Genomic DNA, 23,701 nt, shown 5'->3' with positions numbered 1-23,701 from the left:
GTGAGTTGTTAGCTAACTAGCTCTGTAGGCTAACGCTAGAGGGGTTTGTTAGCCTGACGGCTAGTAAATGACTAGCGTCAGCTGCTGTAGTGGACGACAAGTAACCATTGCATTTGTGTCATCTTTGCTTTTGGTGTGCTGGAAAGTTGTCCACTCACAGCTATCGATTTTTGATTGTATAATCAAGGTGGTTAAAATGTAATTCACTGTCCTAACATCACGTTCGTTCCCACGAACTCATCCGGTTTTACTGGCTATTCGATGGCTAGGTATGGCTGCTAGCTCCCCTTCAATTGACGACAGTCTACTAGCTGAATTATTTCTATTAAGTGTTATGGCTAGCAGCGTTAAAAATGAATGGCTTGTTATCATCATTCACAGCCTAAATGTAAATGTGTTAAATGCTAAATTATCCGGTATGTATTTTAGTTTAGTATGACTGAAAGTAGATCGATACTCTGAGCTAAAAACTTAGATGATAGAAGTCTGAACTCTGTTCAATTTCAGGAAATAGACGATTCCTGTGTTCGGTTATAGCTCTTTATTATTCACGAACACCGATACCTTTTATCAATTCACTAAACAATGGCCTGCTGCTTCCACACAACAATTTATTTACATACAAGTTGGACAAAATGCTTTCATGTTGAGTCATATGAGCTCGGTGCTTGTCAAAATAGGACGGGGTTTGCTAACTGCACCAATACGGGACGTTCGCACCGTCGGCTAAACCGTTAGCATGTCTTAAGCTAACTGGAAATGGCGACTCGGGAGCACAACTTGGTTAACGGGGAACGCCTCACAATCCCACCCAGTCTTCGTTGTTAGGAGTGCGGGGCGCTAACCAAATTCACCCACTTGTCATTCGCTTATCAGTGCATGTTATGGGAGCGGTTAACGTAATGTCAGGCCGGGCCGAGTGATGATGAGGCCTGTACGTCTCAACGCTATTCGCTTTTGACAAGGCCTCCATGGAGGCTCGGCTGTTTGGGTGGATCGCCTTATACGTTCGCTAACCTCTACCTTGAAAAGCGTACGTAAAATATGCCAGCCATTTGCCGCAATTAATTAATGGCTTGTTTTTTTTGTTTTGTTTTGGGGGGTTTTCCCCCTACACGCCATGGACGCTGCTTTCATTTGTTATCGGTTCGTACTTAACGCTGTGAGAATGCACGAATGTTGTAAAGCCGGTTCAGTCCAAAAGGCCGGCCGATATGAAGTTTGTTCTAGAATGGGCTTTTAGTGGCGTGCTAATTGTCATGTCAGGTGAGTTAGCAACACTAAAGGATGGTTAGCATGTGGGGGTTTCAACCATCTTTTGCTTAGGTTCTTGTATGGCCTTTAGTATTTGGCGATCCAGATATAACTGCGAAATGATGGGTAAACTACAGTTTTCATTTCAAGCTCTATCAAGAATTAAGTTATAGCTTCTACTGAAATCATATTGGTATGCAGATGCTTTAAATAAAAGTCCAGTCCTTTTAATGACTCAATAGGATGTAGACTTTGGTGTCATAGCTCCAGAACTGTAAACTGAAACCTCATGATCAAGTTTATACATGTGATTCAACATATTGAAAAAAAAATAAGCACGTTAGGCATATGTTGTCTGTGTAAGGCTGGGTTTGGTTAACTCTGGCGCAATCTTGGTCAAGTGTGAATGGTGTCCTCTCAACACCTGACACATCGGGTAATCATGAATAGATATGCAGTATTCAGTATATGCTGTCTCCGCTTGTCTCATCAGTCTATGGGTTAAATAAAGCAGACATGATTTTTAGGTATTTTTATTATTGAAATCTCTAAAATGTCAGTATGTGCACATTCACTATCATATACACTATCATATATTGTATACACTATCATCATGGCTGATATTTATTGTAAGGGACCAACCACACCTCTTTTACTGCACAAAGAGTGAGACGTTAATACTTCCCCAATTATTAAAACAGGAATAAGCTGACTGAACCATGCTTGAAACTGTCTTAATTACACTGTGTATACCTAGCTTCAGAGTGTAAATTAAACTTATACTTGCAGAGGAATCAAGGGATTTAATTTATTTGGTTGATGGTGGGTGACAGGGGCTTTGTACTTAGATACCTCAGCTAGACCAATTCCTGGCAAATGATATTGTCTGGCATTCAATGACGTGTTGTTCCTTGACAGTGGGGTTTAAAGGATTTGAAGTCTAAAAATCATCATTAATTTCTTCTTTGTGACACGTTTGCTTCATTTTTGCTGTGGACAGATTTGTATGGTTTAGGCCCTTTGTATACTCATTATGGACTGAAATGTTCATGCTTTAACCAAATGTAAGAGGAATGGCAATATCTTCTTATCATGCAATTGTGTTTGTCAACATCAAAGTGTGACAATGCCACAAAATTGCCGCACCAGAGCCATAACCGCTTTTGTCTTAAACAGAACCTAGAGGTGGAATATCGTAAACCGAGGACTTGCTTATTTTGCCACATGAAAAAAAAAACAAAAAAAAAGCGTTGTTTTTCATTCTAATAAAAATTTTGTTTCTTTAGGTACATGTCAAGCAGTTATATCGAAATTGCAATATTCAAAAACTATATCGCGTATTGAATGTTTATCGCACATCTCTCTCTCTCTCTCTCTCTCTCTCTCTCTCTCTCTCTCTCTCTCTCTCTCTCTCTCTCTCTCTCTCTCTCTCTCTCTCTCTCTATATATATATATATATATATATATATATATATATATATATATATATATATATATATATATATTAGGGGTGTTAAAAAATCGATTCGGCGATATATCGCGATACTACATCGCGCGATTCTCAAATCGATTCAATATAAAAAAAAAGTTTTTTTTGTTTTTTTGTTTTTTTTAAAGAGCTCAGAATTGTTCATTCGGTAGTCTTACCGATTCAACGTCTTATCATTACCTTTTCTTTTTTTTTGTGTGTGTGTGAATCGATTTTTAAACTTCCATTTTTAATGGAAAAATATTCAACAAAACGTCTGACTTCGGGTTAGGATTCACACCTTGAGCATGGAAGAATGTTATATGAACGGAACATTAAGCCTTAATATTTTATTTTAATGCTGTTCAAACATGAAACAGATTACAACCTCTATAAGACTGAAATTTCAGATAAATAAATAATACATTTTCATATAAATCTTACACTCTACAAGCTTACTGATTAGTATTTTCTAAATTTGAATGAAAAAAAATCGCAACAATGGACTTATAAATTCGTATCGGGATTAATCGGTATCGAATCGAATAGTGACCTGTGAATCGTGATACGAATCGAATCGTCAGGTACTAGGCAATTCACACCCCTAATATATATATATATATATATATATATTAGTCAAAAGCGACTAGTGACTTTTTTTCTGGTGTGGCTTTTGGGTGTTTTTTTTAATTTTTTTTATTATTTTTTTTTTAAACTCACTTCTTGTCGCTACCACAATGCTATTACTCTATCCTTCTGTGTCCATTACTATTACATGCAAATTGTCAATTATACAAATTAGTCAATGGCGTCATTTATCAGCTTCTAGTGACTTTTAGGACAGCCAATCGCTACTTTCTTTAACGGGGAGTTGAGGACTACATGATTTGGGGACTACATAGAGAGGCAGTCTGGAGCCTTTACGATGAGAACTTTTCAGGTCTTAATTAAATCAGTGTTTTCTTTTTTGTTTTGATACAAAAAAAAAATAATAATATGATTGGCGTAATGAAAGTCTGTTTTGCATATTTATTGCGCGTGACTTCCCCATGCCTGCTGATTGATCCCAACCTTTAACCCTTCTCTCTCTCTCTCCTTCTTCACTTCAGGTTATGCAATGGTCTCAGCGGCACATCCAGATCTCAAGGTGCTTGTGTCCCTCTCTTGCGTGTTTGGCCTCTCTTCCCTCCGCTCCACGGCTGAGGCGGCTCTGATTTCCCTCCTGGTCAGTGCTGCGTAAAGAGGCCAAGATTGCCAAGATCTGCCCCGTGGCGAGCATGACGGCCACCACGCGTGGTTCTCCGGTGGGGGGCAATGACAGCCAGGGCCAGGCGCCTGATGCTCAGAGCCAACCTCCGTTGCCACAGAACCAGGTCAGTATTTGAAGTAAATATATGAAATCATAAATTTATTAGTTCTGGGCTCAAACGTCTGTCATCTTAAAACCTTTTAAGTTTATATAGGCTATGTCTTTAGGAGGTTGGTACATTCTTAAAGTAAACCACTCTACAGGGAACCCTCATAGGTATGCACGTTCCAGACTTGACTGTGATACATAGAAAGTGTGATAGAGACCATCAACATTTTTCCTGATAGTGATGCCTCACCACACGCATTTTACACTAAATAATGCACTTGCATACATTTAAAGCTACTCTATGGAGGATTTCCCAAAAAAATATAACAATAGCCTTCTTATTTGACCATTTATGACTGAAACATATTCTAATTAGTAGATCAACATCTTAGCTGTTCACAATGGGTACTCCTACAAGCCTCTGGCCAATATTATTTAGGAATCGTCCGGTCCGAATCCTTCGAATTTCCCGCCCTCTGTCTGCGGGATGTGACGTCATGCGCGTCATCGTCAGGTGTTTCCTGTCGTGCGAAGACGGAACTAGTACAGATTTTCGCTGCCCCAGACACCCGCTGTTACTCCGCGGAAGGCTGCTTAAAAAAAAAAAAAGGAGAAAAAAAAGAAATGTCAAGTGCCACGAAAAATAAATAATCTAAACTTGATAGTGACCGACGCCGGGCAAGAACGAGAGTGAACATTGGTTTGACATTTCAGCGGTGGAGAGAGTTGAGATCAGACTTGGATTAGAAAAGTGATTCACAGCTGACTTTCTTTCTACTCCAAAAGGTAAGAAGCGAGTGTCTTGACATTTAGAAGAAAATGTGTTGTTTTCAAATAGCAGTAACCTCAAGATCGATCACTTCTCGGTCGTAACTATTGGGGTGAAAGTGAGGTGGACGGCAACATTTAGCGTGAAAGGGGCGGCAAAGTTGAATGTAATGGAACAGAATGACTTTATGAAGAACAGACGTTCCATTCCGCGGCGTTTCAATCAGGCTAAATGTCGCCTTATTTTCCTCCGTGAAAACAGCCTATTGTAGCTACATTATGCTAACGGAATGTGAACGGTACTACTGAATGGCGATAACATTCACGGCCATATCACACTAAGTAGTGAATGGGTCTATATGTTTTTCACAATCGTCAATTTCCATAAATGACAGCCCACCTTTCGGTTCATGCACAATGACGCTAGCCTGGGGGCGACATACACTAATAATGACTAGAATCAGGTTGACGTCCGTCGAGCGGGGTGACTACAATATGTAACTGCATATTAACATCGGAATGAGGTCCAATTAATTGACATAATTTGCACATCGTTTTGGAGTACAGCACAGGACTGGACTTCGACCGACTAAAGCAATATGATCTGCACGTCCCGTGGACATCAATTGTTTAGTGGGGATCGAGAGTCTCATCCCGTGAAGTGGCCAGCTTTGTATAACATTATAAAACTTCTTACCTCTGAAAACATAGTTTAATTGGATATGAAGAGCCCAGTTTTCAGTATTGAGGTCGTGCACGTACAAGTGCGCGCAGCGTGTACGAGCGTGCAGTTTGTTTTCGGCCACAGGTGGCAGTAGAGATTTTAAATCTTCCATATAGCTGCTTTAAAGAGAATGTCATTTTGAGGAAACAGACCGGCTCCCCTAGTTTGCCAAATAGGAGGGAAAGTGTTCAATGTGTTATTATAAAACTGACTCATAAAACGAGAATTAAAAATTGGATAGACCCTTTCCAAAAATGTGATTATCATGAAAATGTAAATTTATAGAATTCCTTTCAAAAAGTTGACCGCCCGGCCGACTTCCAGTGATTACAATTCGTCGTTTGTTTGACGGTCCTGAAGCCAACGTCTCCCGGTAGTCGTCCTCGCTTGACGCGGCCGGCGGAGCGTCGCTCAACGGCTGCTCGACGCGTTTTTTTTACGTGAAACTTGATCGCCGCCATCATCCTTTGATGACGATGCTTTTACAGCCGAAAATAACTCATTCAAGATGGCGCTGAGTGTGCGGCGCGAAAATCAGCTCTCTCAGGTTTTGGAAAATCTCGGTTAATGCCTGAGGTCTATCGAACTGTTGATGGTAAAATTATTGTGGAGGATGAACTGCTCAATTTCCTCGCAATTAAAATCAAGTTGATGACCCAGGACGAGATTGTCACCCTTGCTACTAACGCATTTGACTCGGAGACAATCGAAGCCTCGAAGCGTCTCCTGTTTGAACTCTGCTCAACCACGCAGAAGAACGTTCTTCATAAAGGGGCACAAAAAGACGTCAATAACATCAAAAGTTGCCTCAAGGTGCTGAATGAATGTGGGGAGAATATCCCTAGATTCGTGTCGCACTACTTGGATGATTTGCCACCAGTGACTTTCAACAACATGGATATTTCAAGTATGCTCCGAAAAATGGAACAGGTATACACGGAAGTTTGCGCTTTGAGACACGTGACACAGCTGCAAGCAGATGTGAGTGAAGAGCTTCGAAGTTTATCTAAAGACATAAACTGTCGCGTCTCTGTCCTCGAGCGATCTTCTCAAACGGGTCGCTGTGGGGATCCGTCTGCCCCAGTGACGGGTGGAGTCGTGCGCCCGGTCGCTGAGCCAGCCGTGTCCGTGCAGGAGGAGGTGTATGGACAGGTGGCCTGTTCGAGCGACGCGACTGAAGGCGCCGCACAGGAGAGAAGTACGACGTCTAGTGGTTCCTGGGAAGAAACTTCCCCTCCCGGCTCTGCTACGTGGACGCACGTAGTTAAGAAAACAAGACGCCGTGCTCCGGAGAAACTTCCAACTAAGTTGAATGCACACCAAAAAAGAAACCCCGGGAAAACGATCGTGGGTACAGGAGCTACAGGTAGCATCATAACGGTGCGGACGAAGCTGGTGAGTGTTTTTGCCTCCAAGTTTTCACCCGAATTGGATGCCGAGACCCTCTCGATATATCTGAAGGAAAAGCTTTGCCGTGAGGTTACCTGTCAGAAGATCGATACGCCTAACAGTAGGTACGGATCATTTAAATTGTCTGCTGAATGTAAGGAAATCGGGGAGATGTATGACCCGCAACTGTGGCCAGAAGGGGCACTAGTTCGGCGGTTTTATCAGCCACGTAGAATCCGTGGGAGCAATGCACATGCGGCGCTGGGGCCGAGTGAGCCTGCTGTTGTTGTGGGCACTGGTTAGTACGACTATATGGCTTTTCGCGTCATGTCATACAACTGTCGTGGCCTGCGTTTAGGACAAAACGCAGGTGACAAAGCTCGCGCATAGTTGTTGACAATACTGGAATCCTGTGATATTCTTTGCCTTCAGGAGACTTTTTTTTATTTTATTTATTTTATTTTATTTTTTTAAGCTAAACAAGACTTGGAAAATTTGAACTCTTTTAATTCTGACTTCCATGGAGTTGGAGAGTCCACCGATATTGCGATATTGGCCCTTGCAATATGCATATCGCAAAGGCATGCAATAAGTTTATGGAATTTTATGCTTTTTATATGAATTTGACCAGTCAGATGCTAACTAAAATGTGTATCGCCATCCAATAGTTGAAGATTATTAAGACATAATTACAATTAATTAACTAAGATTACATTAAGGTTGCTTATTTTGCCGCATGAAAAATGTTTTTTTTTTTTCATTAGATAATAAAAATGTAATTTCTTTAGGTACATGTTAAATATCGCAATAATATCGATATCGCCATGTTCAGCAAGTGTATCGCATATCGCATGTTTTTCCAATATCGTGTAGCCCTAGTCAGACCCTCCTGTACACTCTTGCATAAAAAAAAGCCTTATGACATATAAATAAGTCATGTGTACGCGGCGACAATGACGCTTATGACGTGTGTATATATACGTCGTATTGAGAGAGTTAAAGGAAAATGTCTTAACTGATGATCATCTATCCATTTTTGGAACTGCTTCTTCTTCACTCGGGTTGTGGGTGTGCTGGAGGCAATCCCAGGCGTCTTTGGGTGGCAGGTGGCCTACTCAATGTTGTTTTTTGTATAAATGTGTTTCTTCACCGACATTGCCACTTCGCAACACTCTTACCTCCGGTCGTCTTTGTAAAGACTCGTCAACAACCGTGAGAGCCTGGTGCTCTTCATGTTTTGTGAGTTCATGTGATCATGTGAGAACTTGTGATCGGTGGTGGAATATAGTAGAGATAGACCGATATGCTTTTTTCAGGGCCGATACCGATTCCGATTATCGGTAGTCAAGGAGGCAGATAACCGATATTTGAAGCCGATATTCATTTGCAGTAAAAGTTAAAATGTTGGCACCAAATTTTTGAATAATGCAAACCCTAACCGCTCTTTACAATGGATTCTCACACTGCACTTTTCATTTTACATCCTTCTATCTGCAATAAGACGTTGGTGGCGGGGGGAGTTAAATGGGGGGCCAATGTGACATTACCTTTTATAGCATTTGGGATACTTGTAGTTTTATTCTATAAATGTTATATTTTTATATTTTGAAGTAATAGGAGCAGCCCTGTCATTCAAAATGTGCATCAGCTGTGGCATTACTTATTACTACAGCAAAAAATAAATAAAAAAATTCCATGAGAAAAACTATTCATCCCTGAACACCATACAGTTCTTGTAAACCTTATTATGATTATCGTTATTGTTACCATATAGACAGTTTTGATAAGCTGAGGATCTTAAATCGAGAACAGCAATATCATGCTACTCCTCTCTACAAGAGAACTGTCAAAAGACACTTCATCATGTAGTTTACTGCCACTTAGGATGTCCCAATCAACGCAGAAAAAGGTCGAGTAAAATAACTTGGTTATAATAATAGTAAGAATAACTTGGTTAAACAGACATTGTTGCGGTGGACCGCTGCCAGTTTCTGCTCTTTAATGTGTTTTACACTTATAGACACGTGTGTGTATATGGGCACACTATTCTCTCACTACTGTACTGTACTGTATCACTTAATGGCACAGATGTACTTGTCTAAATAATAACTGGGCTGCAACATTGCTAATTCACATTAACAAGCACTATCTTAGCTGTCCACATGAATAGTTACTAACACACGAGAAAGTTATACAACACACCAAACGAGCTCATTATTCAAAGTATGATGCACGTAACGAAATTACATCACTGAACATCAATTGCAGCCGACTACGGCCGTAGATGTTACATATTAGTGGCATCCATTGAGAGGATAATGTCCCAACTGACGGCAGACATGACGTGAAAAGAGAGACAAAACGAGCAAATAAGCACACTATACTTTAGTGCACTTCTCTACTAATGCCTAACATACGGAAGAGAACACGTTCGTGTAGTTAAACGGTGTTTGAGACACTTAATTTGTTACGGAGCGGACTTTAACGAGGTGCACAACAAGCTGTCAATCAAATCGACGTCGAAGCTTAAGGCACACAATGGCAAACCAGTGCGACAAATAAACACAATATAAAGTAGAGGTGTTAAAAAAAATCGATTCGGCGATATATCGCGATACTACATCGCGCGATTCTCGAATCGATTCAATAATAGGCAAAATCGATTTTTTTTTTTTTTTTTTTTTTTTTTTTTTTTTTTTTTTTTAGGATTCACACCTTAAGCATGGAAGAATGTTATATGAACGGAACATTAAGCCTTAATATTTTATTTCAATGCTGTTCAAACATGAAACAAATTACAACCTCTATAAGACTGAAATTTCAGATAAATAAATAATACATTTTCATATAAATCTTACACTCTACAAGCTTACTGATTAGTATTTTCTAAATTTGAATGAAAAAAAATCGCAACAATCGACTTATAAATTCGTATCGGGATTAATCGGTATCGAATCGAATCGTGACCTGTGAATCGTGATACGAATCGAATCGTCAGGTACTAGGCAATTCACACCCCTAATATAAAGTAACTAAACGCTATTTAGTGTCACTGTGGCATCTCACTGCATAATAACCGCTATGCAACAAGTAGTGGACGTGACCCAGAATGCAATGTGTGCGTCACGAGAGGTAAATATAATGACGTTACTCTACTCTTAACATGGAACTAGACAATATAATAATGACAACTGTTAATATTTGGAACCTTTCTAACAAACATTATTTACTTAATTAAGTGAAAATGTGTGTGATTCCCTCCCCGAGTAGTTCAAGTAGCGAATTAGCTACTGGGTGTTAGCCTACATGCTAAGCTGAACACACTTGAACACACCACTGTTAGCTAGCGGGGATTCAATGCAAGGCAATGCAGCTCCATTCATATAGTGCATTTAATACACAACATAATTCAATGTGTTTAGCTTATCATGGTGAAAAGTTCAGCGGAGTCTCTTCTCTTTTAACTTACCTTCGAAGCATGTGTCTCGCGTTGTGTCCGTGGGTGCGTGTGTGACCAGCTACTGTGATACACGGCATACACTACTGATTGGTTCTGGCTCTTGCACGGCTAACCAATCAAATGCTGCTATGGGCGTTACGTTGCTGGAGTTGGACTCCATAACAGACAGAGACGCTCTGGGCTGCATTCGAAGCGAAAAGACGGAGTTTTAAATGGATCGCTCATATCGGCCGTCAGATTAATAAAACAGACAGATACCGATATGTACCAATATGTCAAATATCGGCCCCGATTATCGGCCCGGCCGATTATCGGTCTATCTCTAGAATATAGTCTATTTGGAAGGGGGAGCACCCCACGCGCAATACAAACAAAAACTGTTTAATGCCCGATCTTTTTTCATCTTTTAGATTCTTCAAATATTTTAGATTTGAAAAATTGTGTACCTGCCAGGCATTGAAAGTTGTTTCACCTCTACTCAGGAAAGCTTCATGCTAGTCTATCCCAACCAAGCCTTGTTTGAATGAACTGATGAAGCCTGCAGGGATGGGAGGTGGAACATCTTTTAGGTCAATCAGAGCAGTACAGTTGCGATGTTGATAGTTTATCAATGATTAAGGGAAATTTCAAGTGCCCTTCCCCAATTCCAGACACTGCAGCGTAGGTTTTTAACAGATACATGTTGCACCCTACCACACACAGAGATGCTCAAGAAGATGAAAAGAGAGGGATGTGAGCCAACGGAAAGAGGGGGAAAGTGAAGACGAGGCATCAATGAACAGAGCCTCCTGAGTGGTGGATTGGGGGGGGTGTTGTATGTGCGTGCTTGCACACAGCGAGTATGTGTTGATGAGCTGTGGTGATACGTGAGAGGCAAGCCGTATATGTAGGTCAACCAAGCAGGAGGAGCCTTAACCGCACACCCCCACATTTCACGTTTCTCACGTTTGCATTTATCCGTCCGTACTGACTGTCAGTGGCGTGTTCACCCGCGCTCACACCTGCTTGTAGCAAAATTGACCATCTAAAAATCAAGCCTCTGCCTTAACAGTTATATGGGGTGTGTAGACTTTAATACATCTTGCCTATACAGTGGCGATGGAGTTGGCCTGCACAATATATCGGGGAAAAATGTTATTGCGATATTAGCCCATGCAATATGCATATCGCAACAACAGGCAATAAGTTTCATATGGAATTGGATGCTTTTATCTGAACTTGACCTGTCAGACGCAAACTTAAATGTGCATTGCCATCCAATGCAGTTGGTTGTCATCTTGGGTAATTACAATGAATAAACTAAGAATAATTGAGCTTGCGTATTTTGCTGCATGATTATTTTTTTATTTAAATTCTTTCAATCATGGGTAATTACAAAGAATTCAGAATAAGAATAATTTAGTGGGGATGCACAATAATGCTATTTTCAACAGATACCGATAAACCAATAATTTAGAAGTGCCGATGTCGATAACCGATAAGCCGATAATTGTTTGCAAAATGAACATAAATACAAATATATTTTTGAGTCATACTATAAGTCAAACAAATACATTGAAACATTGTATAAACTTTGCACAACGTTTGTATGTAAAGCACCATGAAGCTGAATTTTGATATGAGCCACAACAGATAGACCAACGTGGCATGTCTATAATTATTGCTGGATTTCTATATCTGGTTTATCTGTATGAAATCAATTTGCCGATAATTATCGGCAGATTTCCCTATTATCTGGTTTATCTGTTTGATGTCAAATTGGTCAATAATTGCCCATAATTATCGATATTATCGTGCATCCCTATAATTTAGCTTAATTATTTTGCCACATGAAAAAATGTAATTTCTTTAGGTACAATTTAAATATCGCAATAATAGCGATATCGCCATATTACAACTATATATTGCATGTTTTTCCAATATCGTGGAGCCCTCCTATGCAGTCTACACATTGCTGTACAAATGCTAGCCAGGTTTTCATGATTAATTTTATTATTTTATTTTTTTTTTTTAAACAACCTCAAATATGACTGACTAAATAAAACCCGTACAACTCGCAACTACTGAGATGTCATATAAACTTTCAGAAAGGAGGACAAACTGTTTTGTGGCTATTTGATGATCAGGAACTAGACATGATAAATTAGGAGAATAGAAAATTGCCATTAATTTCTTGCAATTTTAAGGGAAAATGCTATATTGGGATATGAAGGTGTTTCTTTAAAATTATCTGTCAGTGTTTTTGTGTGGGGGTGTGTGTGTGTGTTTTGTCTTGTTTTTTTTGGGGGGGGGGGGGGGGATTTTATGTATAAAAAGTACTATTGGTATCAGTAGCAGTACTTCAGTTGAGTACTCACACTGGTATCGGTCCGAAAAAGAAGTGGTATTGAACAGCCCTGGAAATTTTTTTGAATGGGTGGAAATGTTTTTTTATCCAATTAGTCAGCAAAATAATAGACATATTACTCAATTTGTTTTAAATAATTAATTGCAGAACGATTGCATTTCTATTTTGATTATCTGTTTGCTTTATTTCAGACTTCATCGCCTAACTCATCGAATGAGAACTCTCCAGTGAGCCCACCGGGCGAGCACGGGCAAGGTGATGGGCCGCCCCAGCTGGAGGAGGAGGAGCCCGCCTTCCCCCACACTGACCTAGCCAAACTAGATGACATGATCAACAGGTACATCAGAACATTCCGCTATGAGGCAGTGTTGCTGTCTGCTTTCAACAGGAATGAGTCATCTCCCGAATTAAATACTGAAAAACGTGCAGCAAGCCTTTGTTTAAGTGTTGATTCAACACAAGTCGGGAAAAAAATAGGACCGGGATTTATTTCCCTCAAGCTTGTTTACCTTGAAGCAGGAAGATATTGTTCTTCTGCTGCTGTTATATTTATGCCGCTGCAGCAGCAGCTGAAGATGCGACTCGTAGAAGAACGTCTTCGGTCAAGTCAATGCAGGCTCCAAACTCATCCAATCAACAGCTCATGCTGGAAATGTTTCCATCTGTACTGCCATATACCAGGGCTTGACAGTGCAAGCATTTCCTCGCAAATGCGGGCAACTTTCAAGTGTGTGCTGGTGAAGAAAAATGCCACTCGCACAGCGACTGGACTATGTTTAAAACGTACATTCAAAAGTCGCCGTGTCCGCTCCTGGCTCTCCCGTAGAGAGCGCCCGTATTAACGAGAGCGTGCCGCCGTGAGCTCTTGTTGCTACAATCCAATAGTATTTGAGTGAAACATGAACCCGCTGCAATGTGATTGGCTGGCTACTTCCTGATCAGCACAACATATGTCTACACGCGCACCGCGCAGACGACAATTTACATACAAACATATATAATATGGTGCTTTTCCACACCGAAGCGGCATTTTTTTTTTGTCCCCGGATGTCTCCATGGGACTCTTTCGGGGCAGAGCGGTTCCGTTGTAACCGCTGTTTAGAACCCTTTCCGCAATGGTTCTGCAGCGCCGCTCGTCGGGCGACAAGGGCAGCGGGGGGGTGGTGACCCGTTATCTGATTGACCAACAGCAACGCCGTGGCACACGGCCATTTCCTTGTTTGCGCGAGAGAAGCAAAGGCGCCCGCCGGTCTTTGCCAAAGTCATAAAAATATGGTACACACAATCAATATAATAATCTTTTACAACAACAACGCTGAACTATATTTACAATTTAAAGGGTACTTGTGGATGGATTTGTAATGTTTGTGGTTAAAAAAAAAAAAAAAAAAAAAAATCGCAGTCGTGTGTTCCCGTTCACTTGAATGAGAGCGCCAGCGTCAGAGCTCTCCATTCATAAATAGCTTCGACTCTCAAGCTGCTCGTGAATCACAATATTTCATCCACGGTGATCCATATGAAATTGTAAATATAGTTCAATGTTGGCGTGACTTGCCACTCGTGAAATGTTATGGCAGATCCGCGTGCATTGGGGAATGCAAGCTTGACTTGGAAAGTTCAAGTGATCCCGCCACCTTCCCGCCGCGCACCTCCTGTAACGGAAAAGCAATGGAGGTGGGTGTGGTGTGGTAGCGTGCAGTGCGGGGCTCATAGAAAAGCGGCAGCAAATTTAAAAAAAAATAAAAATGAAGCGGGCTATTGCTGATTATTTTCTAAAACAAAATGAGCATGAGGAGGAGAATGATGATGGTGGTAAAGAAGGGCCAGCGGAAGGTGACAAATGAAACGATACAGATGAAAGGAGCAGCGGAACATCGGCCGAGGAGCAGGTGAAGAAAACAAAAAGTACTGACTTTTACTGAGCTAAACAAAGTAACGTTAAGTTGTACGAAATTATTGACTTGTTTGGATAGCCACTGCTGTTGCAGGCAAATCTCGTGTTCCAATGAAATATTTTGCAACTATATCGAGTTGCGTATGCCTAAGGTCATGCTGCACCTCCACAAAAAAATGGTGCGACCAAATCCTGTGCTGTGCGAGCACCTAAAAATGTGTCCACGCGCTTCACAGCGATAATCAACATGCAGCTGAAGACAGTAGCAGAAGCCCGTGATGTACATCTCTGTATTTCCCTTGGCTATCGAATCCTCTCGGTGCACTTGTATGTCCCGGTGTTGGTACTGCGCGCCACCCAAAAGAATAACTCCCGTGACGATCCAATGCATGGATTTAAACTTCACACAGGTATGTCCCACAGCCAACACACCAGCTAAGCTAAAAGCACATCGCAGGCGTCTTTTTTTTTTTTTTTTTTTTTTTTTTTTTTTTTTTTTTTTTTTTTTTTTTTTAACTGTTTCCATATATAAGGCGCACCTTCAATGAATGACATATTTTAAAACTTTTTCCATATATATGGCGCTATAGTAGAGGCTGAGGTTACGTTATGCATCCATTAGATGGTGCCGCGCTAAAGGGAATGTCAACAAAACAGTCAGGTCAGTCACACTTTATTAATTGATTACAAACCAGCTTTCTGACAACTCCATTCACTCCCAAAATGAATAAACAGCTGTTTTATTATTTTCTCTGAGGTAAAGTATTAGTATTAGCTAGCAATCTAAGATGGCGGGATCTTCTGCACATGCGCGTCACCGATCGTGCAGGGTCAACGATAGTGTCTTGACAGCGAAACCTGTTGCGGCTCAATATTGATCCATATATAAGGCGCACTGGATTATAAGGCGCATGGTCAGCTTTTGAAAAGATTGAAGGCTTTTAGGTGCGCCTTATAGTGCGCAAATACGGTACACAACTAGCATGACAAGCAGTTGGAGAACTGAGATGTGCCCTCAATTAGGTCATCAAACTCAAAATGAACCGCAGCAAAAAAAAAAAAAAAACAACACATGAACAGCAGTGATTCCGTGGTCATCATCGTGTCTCAGATTAAAATAAATAAATAAAAAATAAAAAAAGACGTCATACATGAACCAAAAATGAATGTGATGGCAAAAGAAAAACAAAAATTGTTGATAAATAGGGAAGGTCACTTTTGGCAATAATATTTGGATATATTAAGTGGTTTTAAAATGTTTGATAGATCTATTGTTCCATAAGGTGGCTCCATATTTCTTTTGGCTGGACGGTAGGTTTATTTCATGTCTCAAATTTTTGTTTCTGAAATACTTCACACTGTGCACATATTGTTTGTGTCTTTTTAAAGGTTAAATATTTATATTTCATATTATCAGCCTTTTGTTTTCCTGATACTTATTTTGAATAGAAAAACAATTATAACTGTCAATAACGACTAATAAATCGTTAAACTGATACATTTTTCAGTCATATCGTCCAGCCCTTTGTTGCAGTCTATTCAAATAATTGATTCAATATATGAAATTATAGAAGACATTTTTGTTTTTTAAAATGTTTGAAGATACTGTAAAAATGTGCGGTGTCTTAAGATTGTCTACAAGCAACAAATGTCACTATAAGTTTTGAATATTTAAATGAATCGTATGTTTTGATAGCCACTGCTGTTGCAGGAAAACCTCGTGTTCCAATCAAATATTTTGCAAATATATCGAGTTGCGTATGCCTAAGGCCATGCGACGCCTCCACAAAAAATGGTACCACCAAATCATGTGCTGTGCGAGCACCTAAAAATGTTACTCGCACCAGTGCTAGTAATGGAAAAGTTAGTGTAGAGCCCTGCAGGTGCAGGAGACTAGCTAAAGTACTTACAAAGAAGGTGACTTTTAACGTTTAACAGTGAGACTGAAATTTTTACCAGCGCACACTGAGAAGTTGACATTTGTGAGCATATTGGTTGCAGTCTGGAGCGCTGTACTGACTGGTGGTTTATACCTCATATTAGGTTTGGCGGTACTCAAATTTTGACACTAGTTTACAGTAGGGGTGGGAATCTCTGACATGAGGCCGATTCGATATGTATCTCGATACACAGGTTGCGATTTGATTGAAAAACGATTATCTTTCAGAACAGAACGGTTCCATACCGATTAAGTTTGGGAACGATACAAATTTCGATTCAATACGATTCATTTCAATATTCCAAACTTATAGACATTTGTTGCTTGTATACATTAATCTTAAAACACCATAAATTTTTACAGTATCTACAAATGTGTTAAACAACAACAAAAATGTCTTCTATATTTTTAGATATTGAATCAATTATTTAAATAGACCGCAACAAAGGGCTGGGCGATATGACTGAAAAATGTATCAGTTTAAATATGTATTAGTCGTTATTGACAGTTATAATTGTTTTTTATTATTATTATTATTATTATTATTCACAATAAGGATAAGGAAAACAAAAGGCTGATAATTCAATTTGTAATATAAATAGTTAACCTTTAAAAAGACACCAACACAATTAAACAATATGTGCGCAGTGTGAAGTATTTCAGAAACATAAATTTAAGACATGAAATAAACCTACCGTCCAGCCAAAAGAAATATGAAGCCACCTTATGGAACAATAAATCTATCAAACACATTTTAACCACTTAATATATCAAAAAATATTTCCAAAAGTGCCCATCCCTTTTTAGCAACAATTTTTGTTTTTAACAATTTTTGTTTTTCTTTTGCTATCACATTCATTTTTGGTGAATGTATGACGTCTTTGTTTTTTTTAATCTGAGACACGATGATGACCACGGAATCACTACTGTTTGTTTTGTTTTTGGGCTGTCGTTCATTTTGAGTTTGAAGACGTAATTGCGGGCACGTCTCAGTTCTCCTAGCTGCTCATGTTAGTTGTATATATTGACAGGGAGGCACAAACTGAGAAATGAGATACTTGCAGTGTACTTTTAGCTTAGCTGGTGTGTTGGCTGTGGGACATACCTATGTAGTTTGAATACATGCATTGGATCGTCATGGGAATTATTCTTTTTGGCTCGCGCGCAGTACCAACGCCGGCCCAGGACATACAAGTGCACCGAGAGGACTCGGTAGCCATGGGAAATGTCTTCAGTTGCATGTTGTCGCTCGTTGTGAGCGCGCGCGTGCCGTGTCGCGAACCCGGCGTTGATGTACCCCCCCCCCCCCCCCCCCGCAAAATGAAAAAAAAAGGTGCGTAACGTCTTTGCATTATGTTTACAACATCCGGGGAATGAAGCGTCTCTGAGCGCTACTTTGCTAGCTCTCTGTACACACGGAAGTAACTTGAATAGTGAGCCTACTGAAACGTAAACAAAACAAGTAGAGCACAGCGCAGAACTCTTGCTATTGTTATCAAAACCATAAAGCCTCCACTCGCAACCGATTCACAGCCACGCGATATCCGGTCCACAGCTTTACAAGCAATGTATCTAAGGATTCCTGGCGGATTTTGTATCGGTTGACAAGTCTGCTAACGATACGGTCGTGTAGCTCCCCTTGACGAACGATAGTTCGGTCGAATCGTTTTTTTTTGTCCCACCCCTAGTTTACAGTATCCTCATTTCACCAGGGCGCACGGTAATAGCGTCACTAATTTTACACTTAAGCTGCATCTTGCGCTGATCACCGCCAATCTTATCTAGTGGTCACAGATCTCTTCACAGTGTGTTTCGTTGCATTTGTAATAATCTCTTGTGTTGATGGAGCGCCTTGTCTGTCACTCCCTGACTGGCGCTAGCTGTCTTTGGCTGAAGTGTGCAGCTGAGTGTGCCTAGTGCACATTATATCCAATTTTTATGCCACAGAGCCACTCTCCGTTTAAATTGTTTCCCCGCGGACCCACACAAACATCTAGCGGTCCTACAAATCCACAAACTGTTTCTCGGCTTCCTGGACTCTTTTGTTCCCCCTGTTGTGGGTGTCGAGGGCACACTAGAGGCTCACAATTAGGCGACACGCACACACATACCTGTGCTGCCGTCTCAGATTGACGTGTGAACGAAAGAGGCACTTCCTGATTTATGGTATTAAATAGCACTCTGTGGCGCGCTTCTGGAGGTCATGAGATATGGACTGAACTATAATCGTAGTTTGTAAACATTTTTGGACTTGGTGACAAACTCATCTGTTTGCAGCAGTCAACAGTGTATTATTGTTCCTCAGATGAGTCCGGCCATGCAAAGTATATTCCATCTCACGCGATTACCATCTTCATGCAGATTTTGCCTACAAGCCTCATCGACATTTGCTGCCAAAATGCAGCAGTTGCATATTTTTTGGGAGGACCAATCTCAAGCTGCACGACTGCCATTTTGTCTAGTTCCGTCTTATGGGCGGTCATGTGACTGTCACATGACTAATAGAAGCCTATTACCGGTATTAATTTTAAATTGTTATAGTATTACTAATTTGAAAACACTACAACTTCATATGCGTTATCAAAAATCATTTAATATAGGCTTTACATGATCAGGATTTTTGGGACTGATCACGATTGCCAATCATCAAGTTTAAAAAAAAAAAAAAAAAGTAAAATCACCGATCCATTCATAAGGTGGAGCAACATGTCTGTTAAAAAATTTCTTTATTTACTCTTTATTTGGGGGTAAAAAATAAATAAATAAAAATAGAAAATTGGCTTGCACGTTCAGGGTTTTTGGGCTCACTCAGCGAAGTTGGAAAACAATACTAATTCAATCAAACGACGGATAACTATATTTACACTACAGTCTAACCCTCGCCATAGCGCAAATCCACGCCTAATTGACACCCATTGTGATGCATTAGAGGGAAAAAAAAATTGTAAACACAATTCATATTAACAAAAACGCTGATTAAACGATAAATATAACATGTAATGTTTACATGTTTACAGCATCTCTTTCTGACATTAATGGGAGAAAAAAATGCATGAACATCAGCAGTCATTCAGGTGGCTGTTTTTTTTTTTTTCTAAAACTAATACTATACTATTGCTACCTTGGTTTAACACGTCTGTACGCTTAACTTTCCAGCTACGTGGCTTCACATTCTGTTGCTGCTTCCGAAGCTGGCTGTGTTTATCTGCGCGCTGTGTGAAGCCATTTGGCTGCAGTAATAATTCCCTCTCCGCACACTATATTGACTTTCTAAGTAAACACGTCGCAAGAATAGCTCAACTCAACGTTTGATATGATGATCGTAGTTTCTCTTGTATCCTTGCAAAGGTTTTGTGCTTGTATTTCAGTGTTTGTTCAAACAAGACGCCATTCTGCTAGTTGCATCTGATTGGTTGGCTGAATGTGCGTCGCCTGAAGTTAACGTTACTTCGGCTGAGTGATTAAAGCTAGTTGGAATCGGAGGAGGTGTTAAAATTAAATAACACACAAAAACTGTAGCTCGTTATTTTATTTGATGTAAATTAAATGGTTTTCTGGCTTTTTACCAGTCAAAAAAAAATGCACACGAAAGGCTATTACTTTCCGTATCCACTCCCACAACACACAAGAAGGATAAAAATAACAGCTTTCGGGATCACATATACACTAGCACAGAGCGACTTTGGAGTGAAAGAGGTTGTTTTTGCGCTCTTATTTTGCGGATCCGATCAATGATGTCATTGATCAATCAAGCAAATTATTACAGGCGATCACCAATCTTTCATAAAATGCCAATTATCGTCCAATCACGATCAAGCCGATACAGATCGGCTAAAAGTCTAGTTTAATATCATATTAGGTCCTGAAGCGATGTAGCTTTTTATTTTTATTTTTTTTATTTTATTTTTTTTTTAAACGGTATTGAAAGTGACACAGTTGTAATTTTTAGACACCCCGGGATACCTTATGACCGTAATACCACCCAACACTACCTCATATACACATACATATACTAAATTACATCTGAGATATCAGAGGATTGATGTAGATAGAGTTCACTGAGAAATGTGTTCTTTCAGCCATGCATGCCATTTAGTACCTGATAGTAAAATGTCCACAAGATTCAGGGCACCTTGGTACCAGTGACTAGCATAGGCCGCTGTCATGAGTACCCGATACATTTGAAATAAGGCTGATACTGGCCCATTAATTTATACCTTGTTGTCTGTACTTGCCCATACCTACTTCTCATGACTGAACTAGAATTGTATGACCTTGCACAACAGATAAATAGTTTGATCCAGCCGTTCCACACATCTGCTGGGATTTCTTGATGATTGTCACTCTTACTTCCTCCCAGGCCTCGGTGGGTCGTTCCAGTTTTGCCAAAAGGAGAGTTAGAAGTCCTTTTGGAGGCTGCTATCGACCTCAGTAAAAAAGGTAGGATTGTGCACCACACTTTTATATGCGCAGATACAAATACTATACATTTTTAATTGTATAAAATCAAATTCTGCAGCCAGTGTGAAGAAGTCAAGTACTGTGGAAAAAATATTGGGCTTATCTAATTCTTAATTTTTGCAGTTTCCCCACTTGCACTCATCAAATATAAGACAAGGTTGTAAGTTAACATTAAATGCAATTTTAAAAATGGTAATTCTGTGTATTAAGTGGAAAAAAAAGCTGTGGAATGCTACCTTACCCTGTGTGAATTATTTATTTATTTATTTATTTTTATTGCCGTTTTTGCCTAGCCTCTTCCTTATTGTCGTGAAGGGAGGCCAGCAGTTCTTTAGATGTTGTCCTGGATTCCTTTTTGACTTTCTGGATGAGTCAGTCCTGTGCTCTTGGGATCACTTTTTTAGGCTGGCTCAAGTCTGTATCCTCCCTGAGCCGTACAGGTGTTGCAAAATGTTGCAAAGACACGCGCCAGATATTCTCAAACCCTCTTTATATTAAAAATTTCTCTGCATGTTCAAGCATCGTATTTTTTCCATGCTAGCGTAGCAGTCCTCCGCAGGTTTGTTTTCAAAGGAGGCATTTTCTGTTGCCTCAAATGAAAAGTTGCAGGTCAGACTTTTTCATCTCTACTGCCGCTCATCAGGTCGCCTTCGACACCTCAGAACTCCGCCAGACCACCAAGCAGCCACCCACTAGCCGCCGGACTTCCAGGGGACTTCCAGGCTTAGCCACTTAGCTTAGCAGGTTCGACATTAGCTTCGACACCCCGGGCCTCCGCCGGACCTCCAAGCCACTCAGCTGTTAATCTTAGCGGGCTCAGCGTCAACTTCGACTACGCTGAACAACAACTGTAAACAAGTTCAATTCACTCACCAGATATGACAACATCCTCGCTCCAAGCCTGCTCTGTTTTGGCTCGGTTCCAGTATTGGAAACTGGTTGTGTTGCATACCTCTCAGTCCCACAGCCTGCAATCATTATATTGTCCTATATTGCCCCCCAATTGCTTATTTCACCACACTGTGTGTTTGTCTGTGCTGCTGCTGTATGTAATTTAATAAGTGTATTCTCATTGCCGATTGGTTGTTGGTGACTCCACGAAAAGGTCACATTTGCGAACCCTTCCAAAATGGACGAAGGAGCACAATTTTTGCTTGTAACGCTTCATTTGCGCCTCCTGGCATGCAACCGCACCTGACCGTGCAAACTGCATAACATGAAGAAGCACCACCAGAAATACTCAACTCACATTCGGTTTGACTGCAGTATAAAGCTTTCGCAATGGTTTTGTAACCCTTTCCAGAGTGACAGTTGTCAATGACTTTATTTTTCAGCTGTTCTTGAATTGCTTGTGAGAGTGCCATTTTGTTGCAGTTTTTTTGGCTGACTACATTTTGTCAGACACGTTGAATTGAATTGAATTATTTATTTATTTATTTATTTGGATTGAATAATAATCATGCTAGGTTTTTCCAAAAAATGTGATTTGCCACAGGATAGTCATGAAGGCAATTCTGAAAGGAAGAGTTCTCAACTCATCTTTATTCATAAAGCACTTTAAAATAAGCATTGCTGTATACAAAGTGCTGTACATGAAACATGGAACATCATGCAGTGAAGAGTAAAGATAAGTAAAATAAGAACAAAACATTGTAAGTATACAAGTGGGAAAAAATTGCATCAATAGATTTATAACTAGCAGTAGGTAAGAGAATGAATGAATGAATAAATAAATATATCAACAAACAGAAGAGTCCGGCTTCGAGAACAGTTCGAACTTCAGCTCAGACTTCAAGAAAACTAAGAAAATGAAGTTTATTCGAGCGCACGTACTCGCACGCGCACCATGCACGAGCTTGACACAGAGGCTGCAGTTGTGCTTTAAGCCAGAAGTGGAATTCGCGGGTTTAAAAAAAAAAAAAAAAGTGACAAACTCTACAGTACAGCTTTACACATTTAAGTGGCTAAACTATGCAAAAAAGTAAGAATTGGAGAAGAGGGCAAACACATGGCCATGACACTGTCTCACAGGGACCATTCCCATGTGAAATGGGCAGCAACCAGTGCAATTCCGAAAAGTGTTATTCCTGGTATTTCAGAATTCATGTTTCTTTTCCCTGTAGGACTGGATGTGAAGTGTGAGGCATGTCAGAGGTTTTTCCGAGATGGTCTGACTATCTCTTTTACAAAGATCCTGACGGATGAGGCAGTCAGTGGCTGGAAATTTGAGATTCATGTGAGTACCTTCGGACTGCTGTTGTATCTCATTTTAAGGAATTTTGTGATGATTGGGTGCCATATTAATAATTGTTTGTAACTCCTTTAAGATGCCAGCAAAAGCAGCCTTACCCCGAGATTACACCGGATGCGTGTGCGTTGCGTCTCCGTTCCGCTGCGTCTTGACGCGTCAATTTTTTGTCCAACTCACACCGGCTGCGCACAACTGCGGTCCGGCAGCTCCGTTGCCGACAACTTCCCGCCGTGTCTCGCGTGATTGCACGTGATAATGTGGCATTAAAAACAACGACAAATACACAGAAAGTCTGTGCTCAACAGAGGAGCAGAAAGAGAGGTGGACTTTCTTTGACTGAACTCACCATCCACTCCTGCTATGACGTTCCATGCAGCATTCCTTTTTAA

At 40.3% G+C, this 23,701-nt stretch overlaps 1 protein-coding gene across 3 annotated transcripts in view; it reads left to right on the top strand.

The window, feature by feature from the left end:
- usp9 (ubiquitin specific peptidase 9) overlaps window positions 1-23,701 on the top strand; it is a 72,098-nt gene that overhangs the window by 1,110 nt on the left and 47,287 nt on the right. For all 3 annotated transcript variants that reach the window (XM_077537238.1, XM_077537239.1, XM_077537237.1), the window contains exons 2-5: window positions 3,832-4,095; window positions 12,959-13,104; window positions 20,961-21,040; window positions 23,185-23,297. In XM_077537238.1, coding sequence (XP_077393364.1) covers window positions 4,000-4,095; window positions 12,959-13,104; window positions 20,961-21,040; window positions 23,185-23,297 — 435 coding nt within the window. In that variant the 5' untranslated portion in view covers window positions 3,832-3,999. The remainder of the gene's footprint in view (window positions 1-3,831; window positions 4,096-12,958; window positions 13,105-20,960; window positions 21,041-23,184; window positions 23,298-23,701) is intronic.

Source organism: Festucalex cinctus, chromosome 11, assembly GCF_051991245.1.
Source record: "Festucalex cinctus isolate MCC-2025b chromosome 11, RoL_Fcin_1.0, whole genome shotgun sequence".
In the NCBI taxonomy this organism is placed as follows: domain Eukaryota; kingdom Metazoa; phylum Chordata; class Actinopteri; order Syngnathiformes; family Syngnathidae; genus Festucalex; species Festucalex cinctus.
The sequence above is the reverse complement of the archived record's forward strand: the minus strand, read 5'-3'. Positions and strand labels throughout refer to the sequence as shown.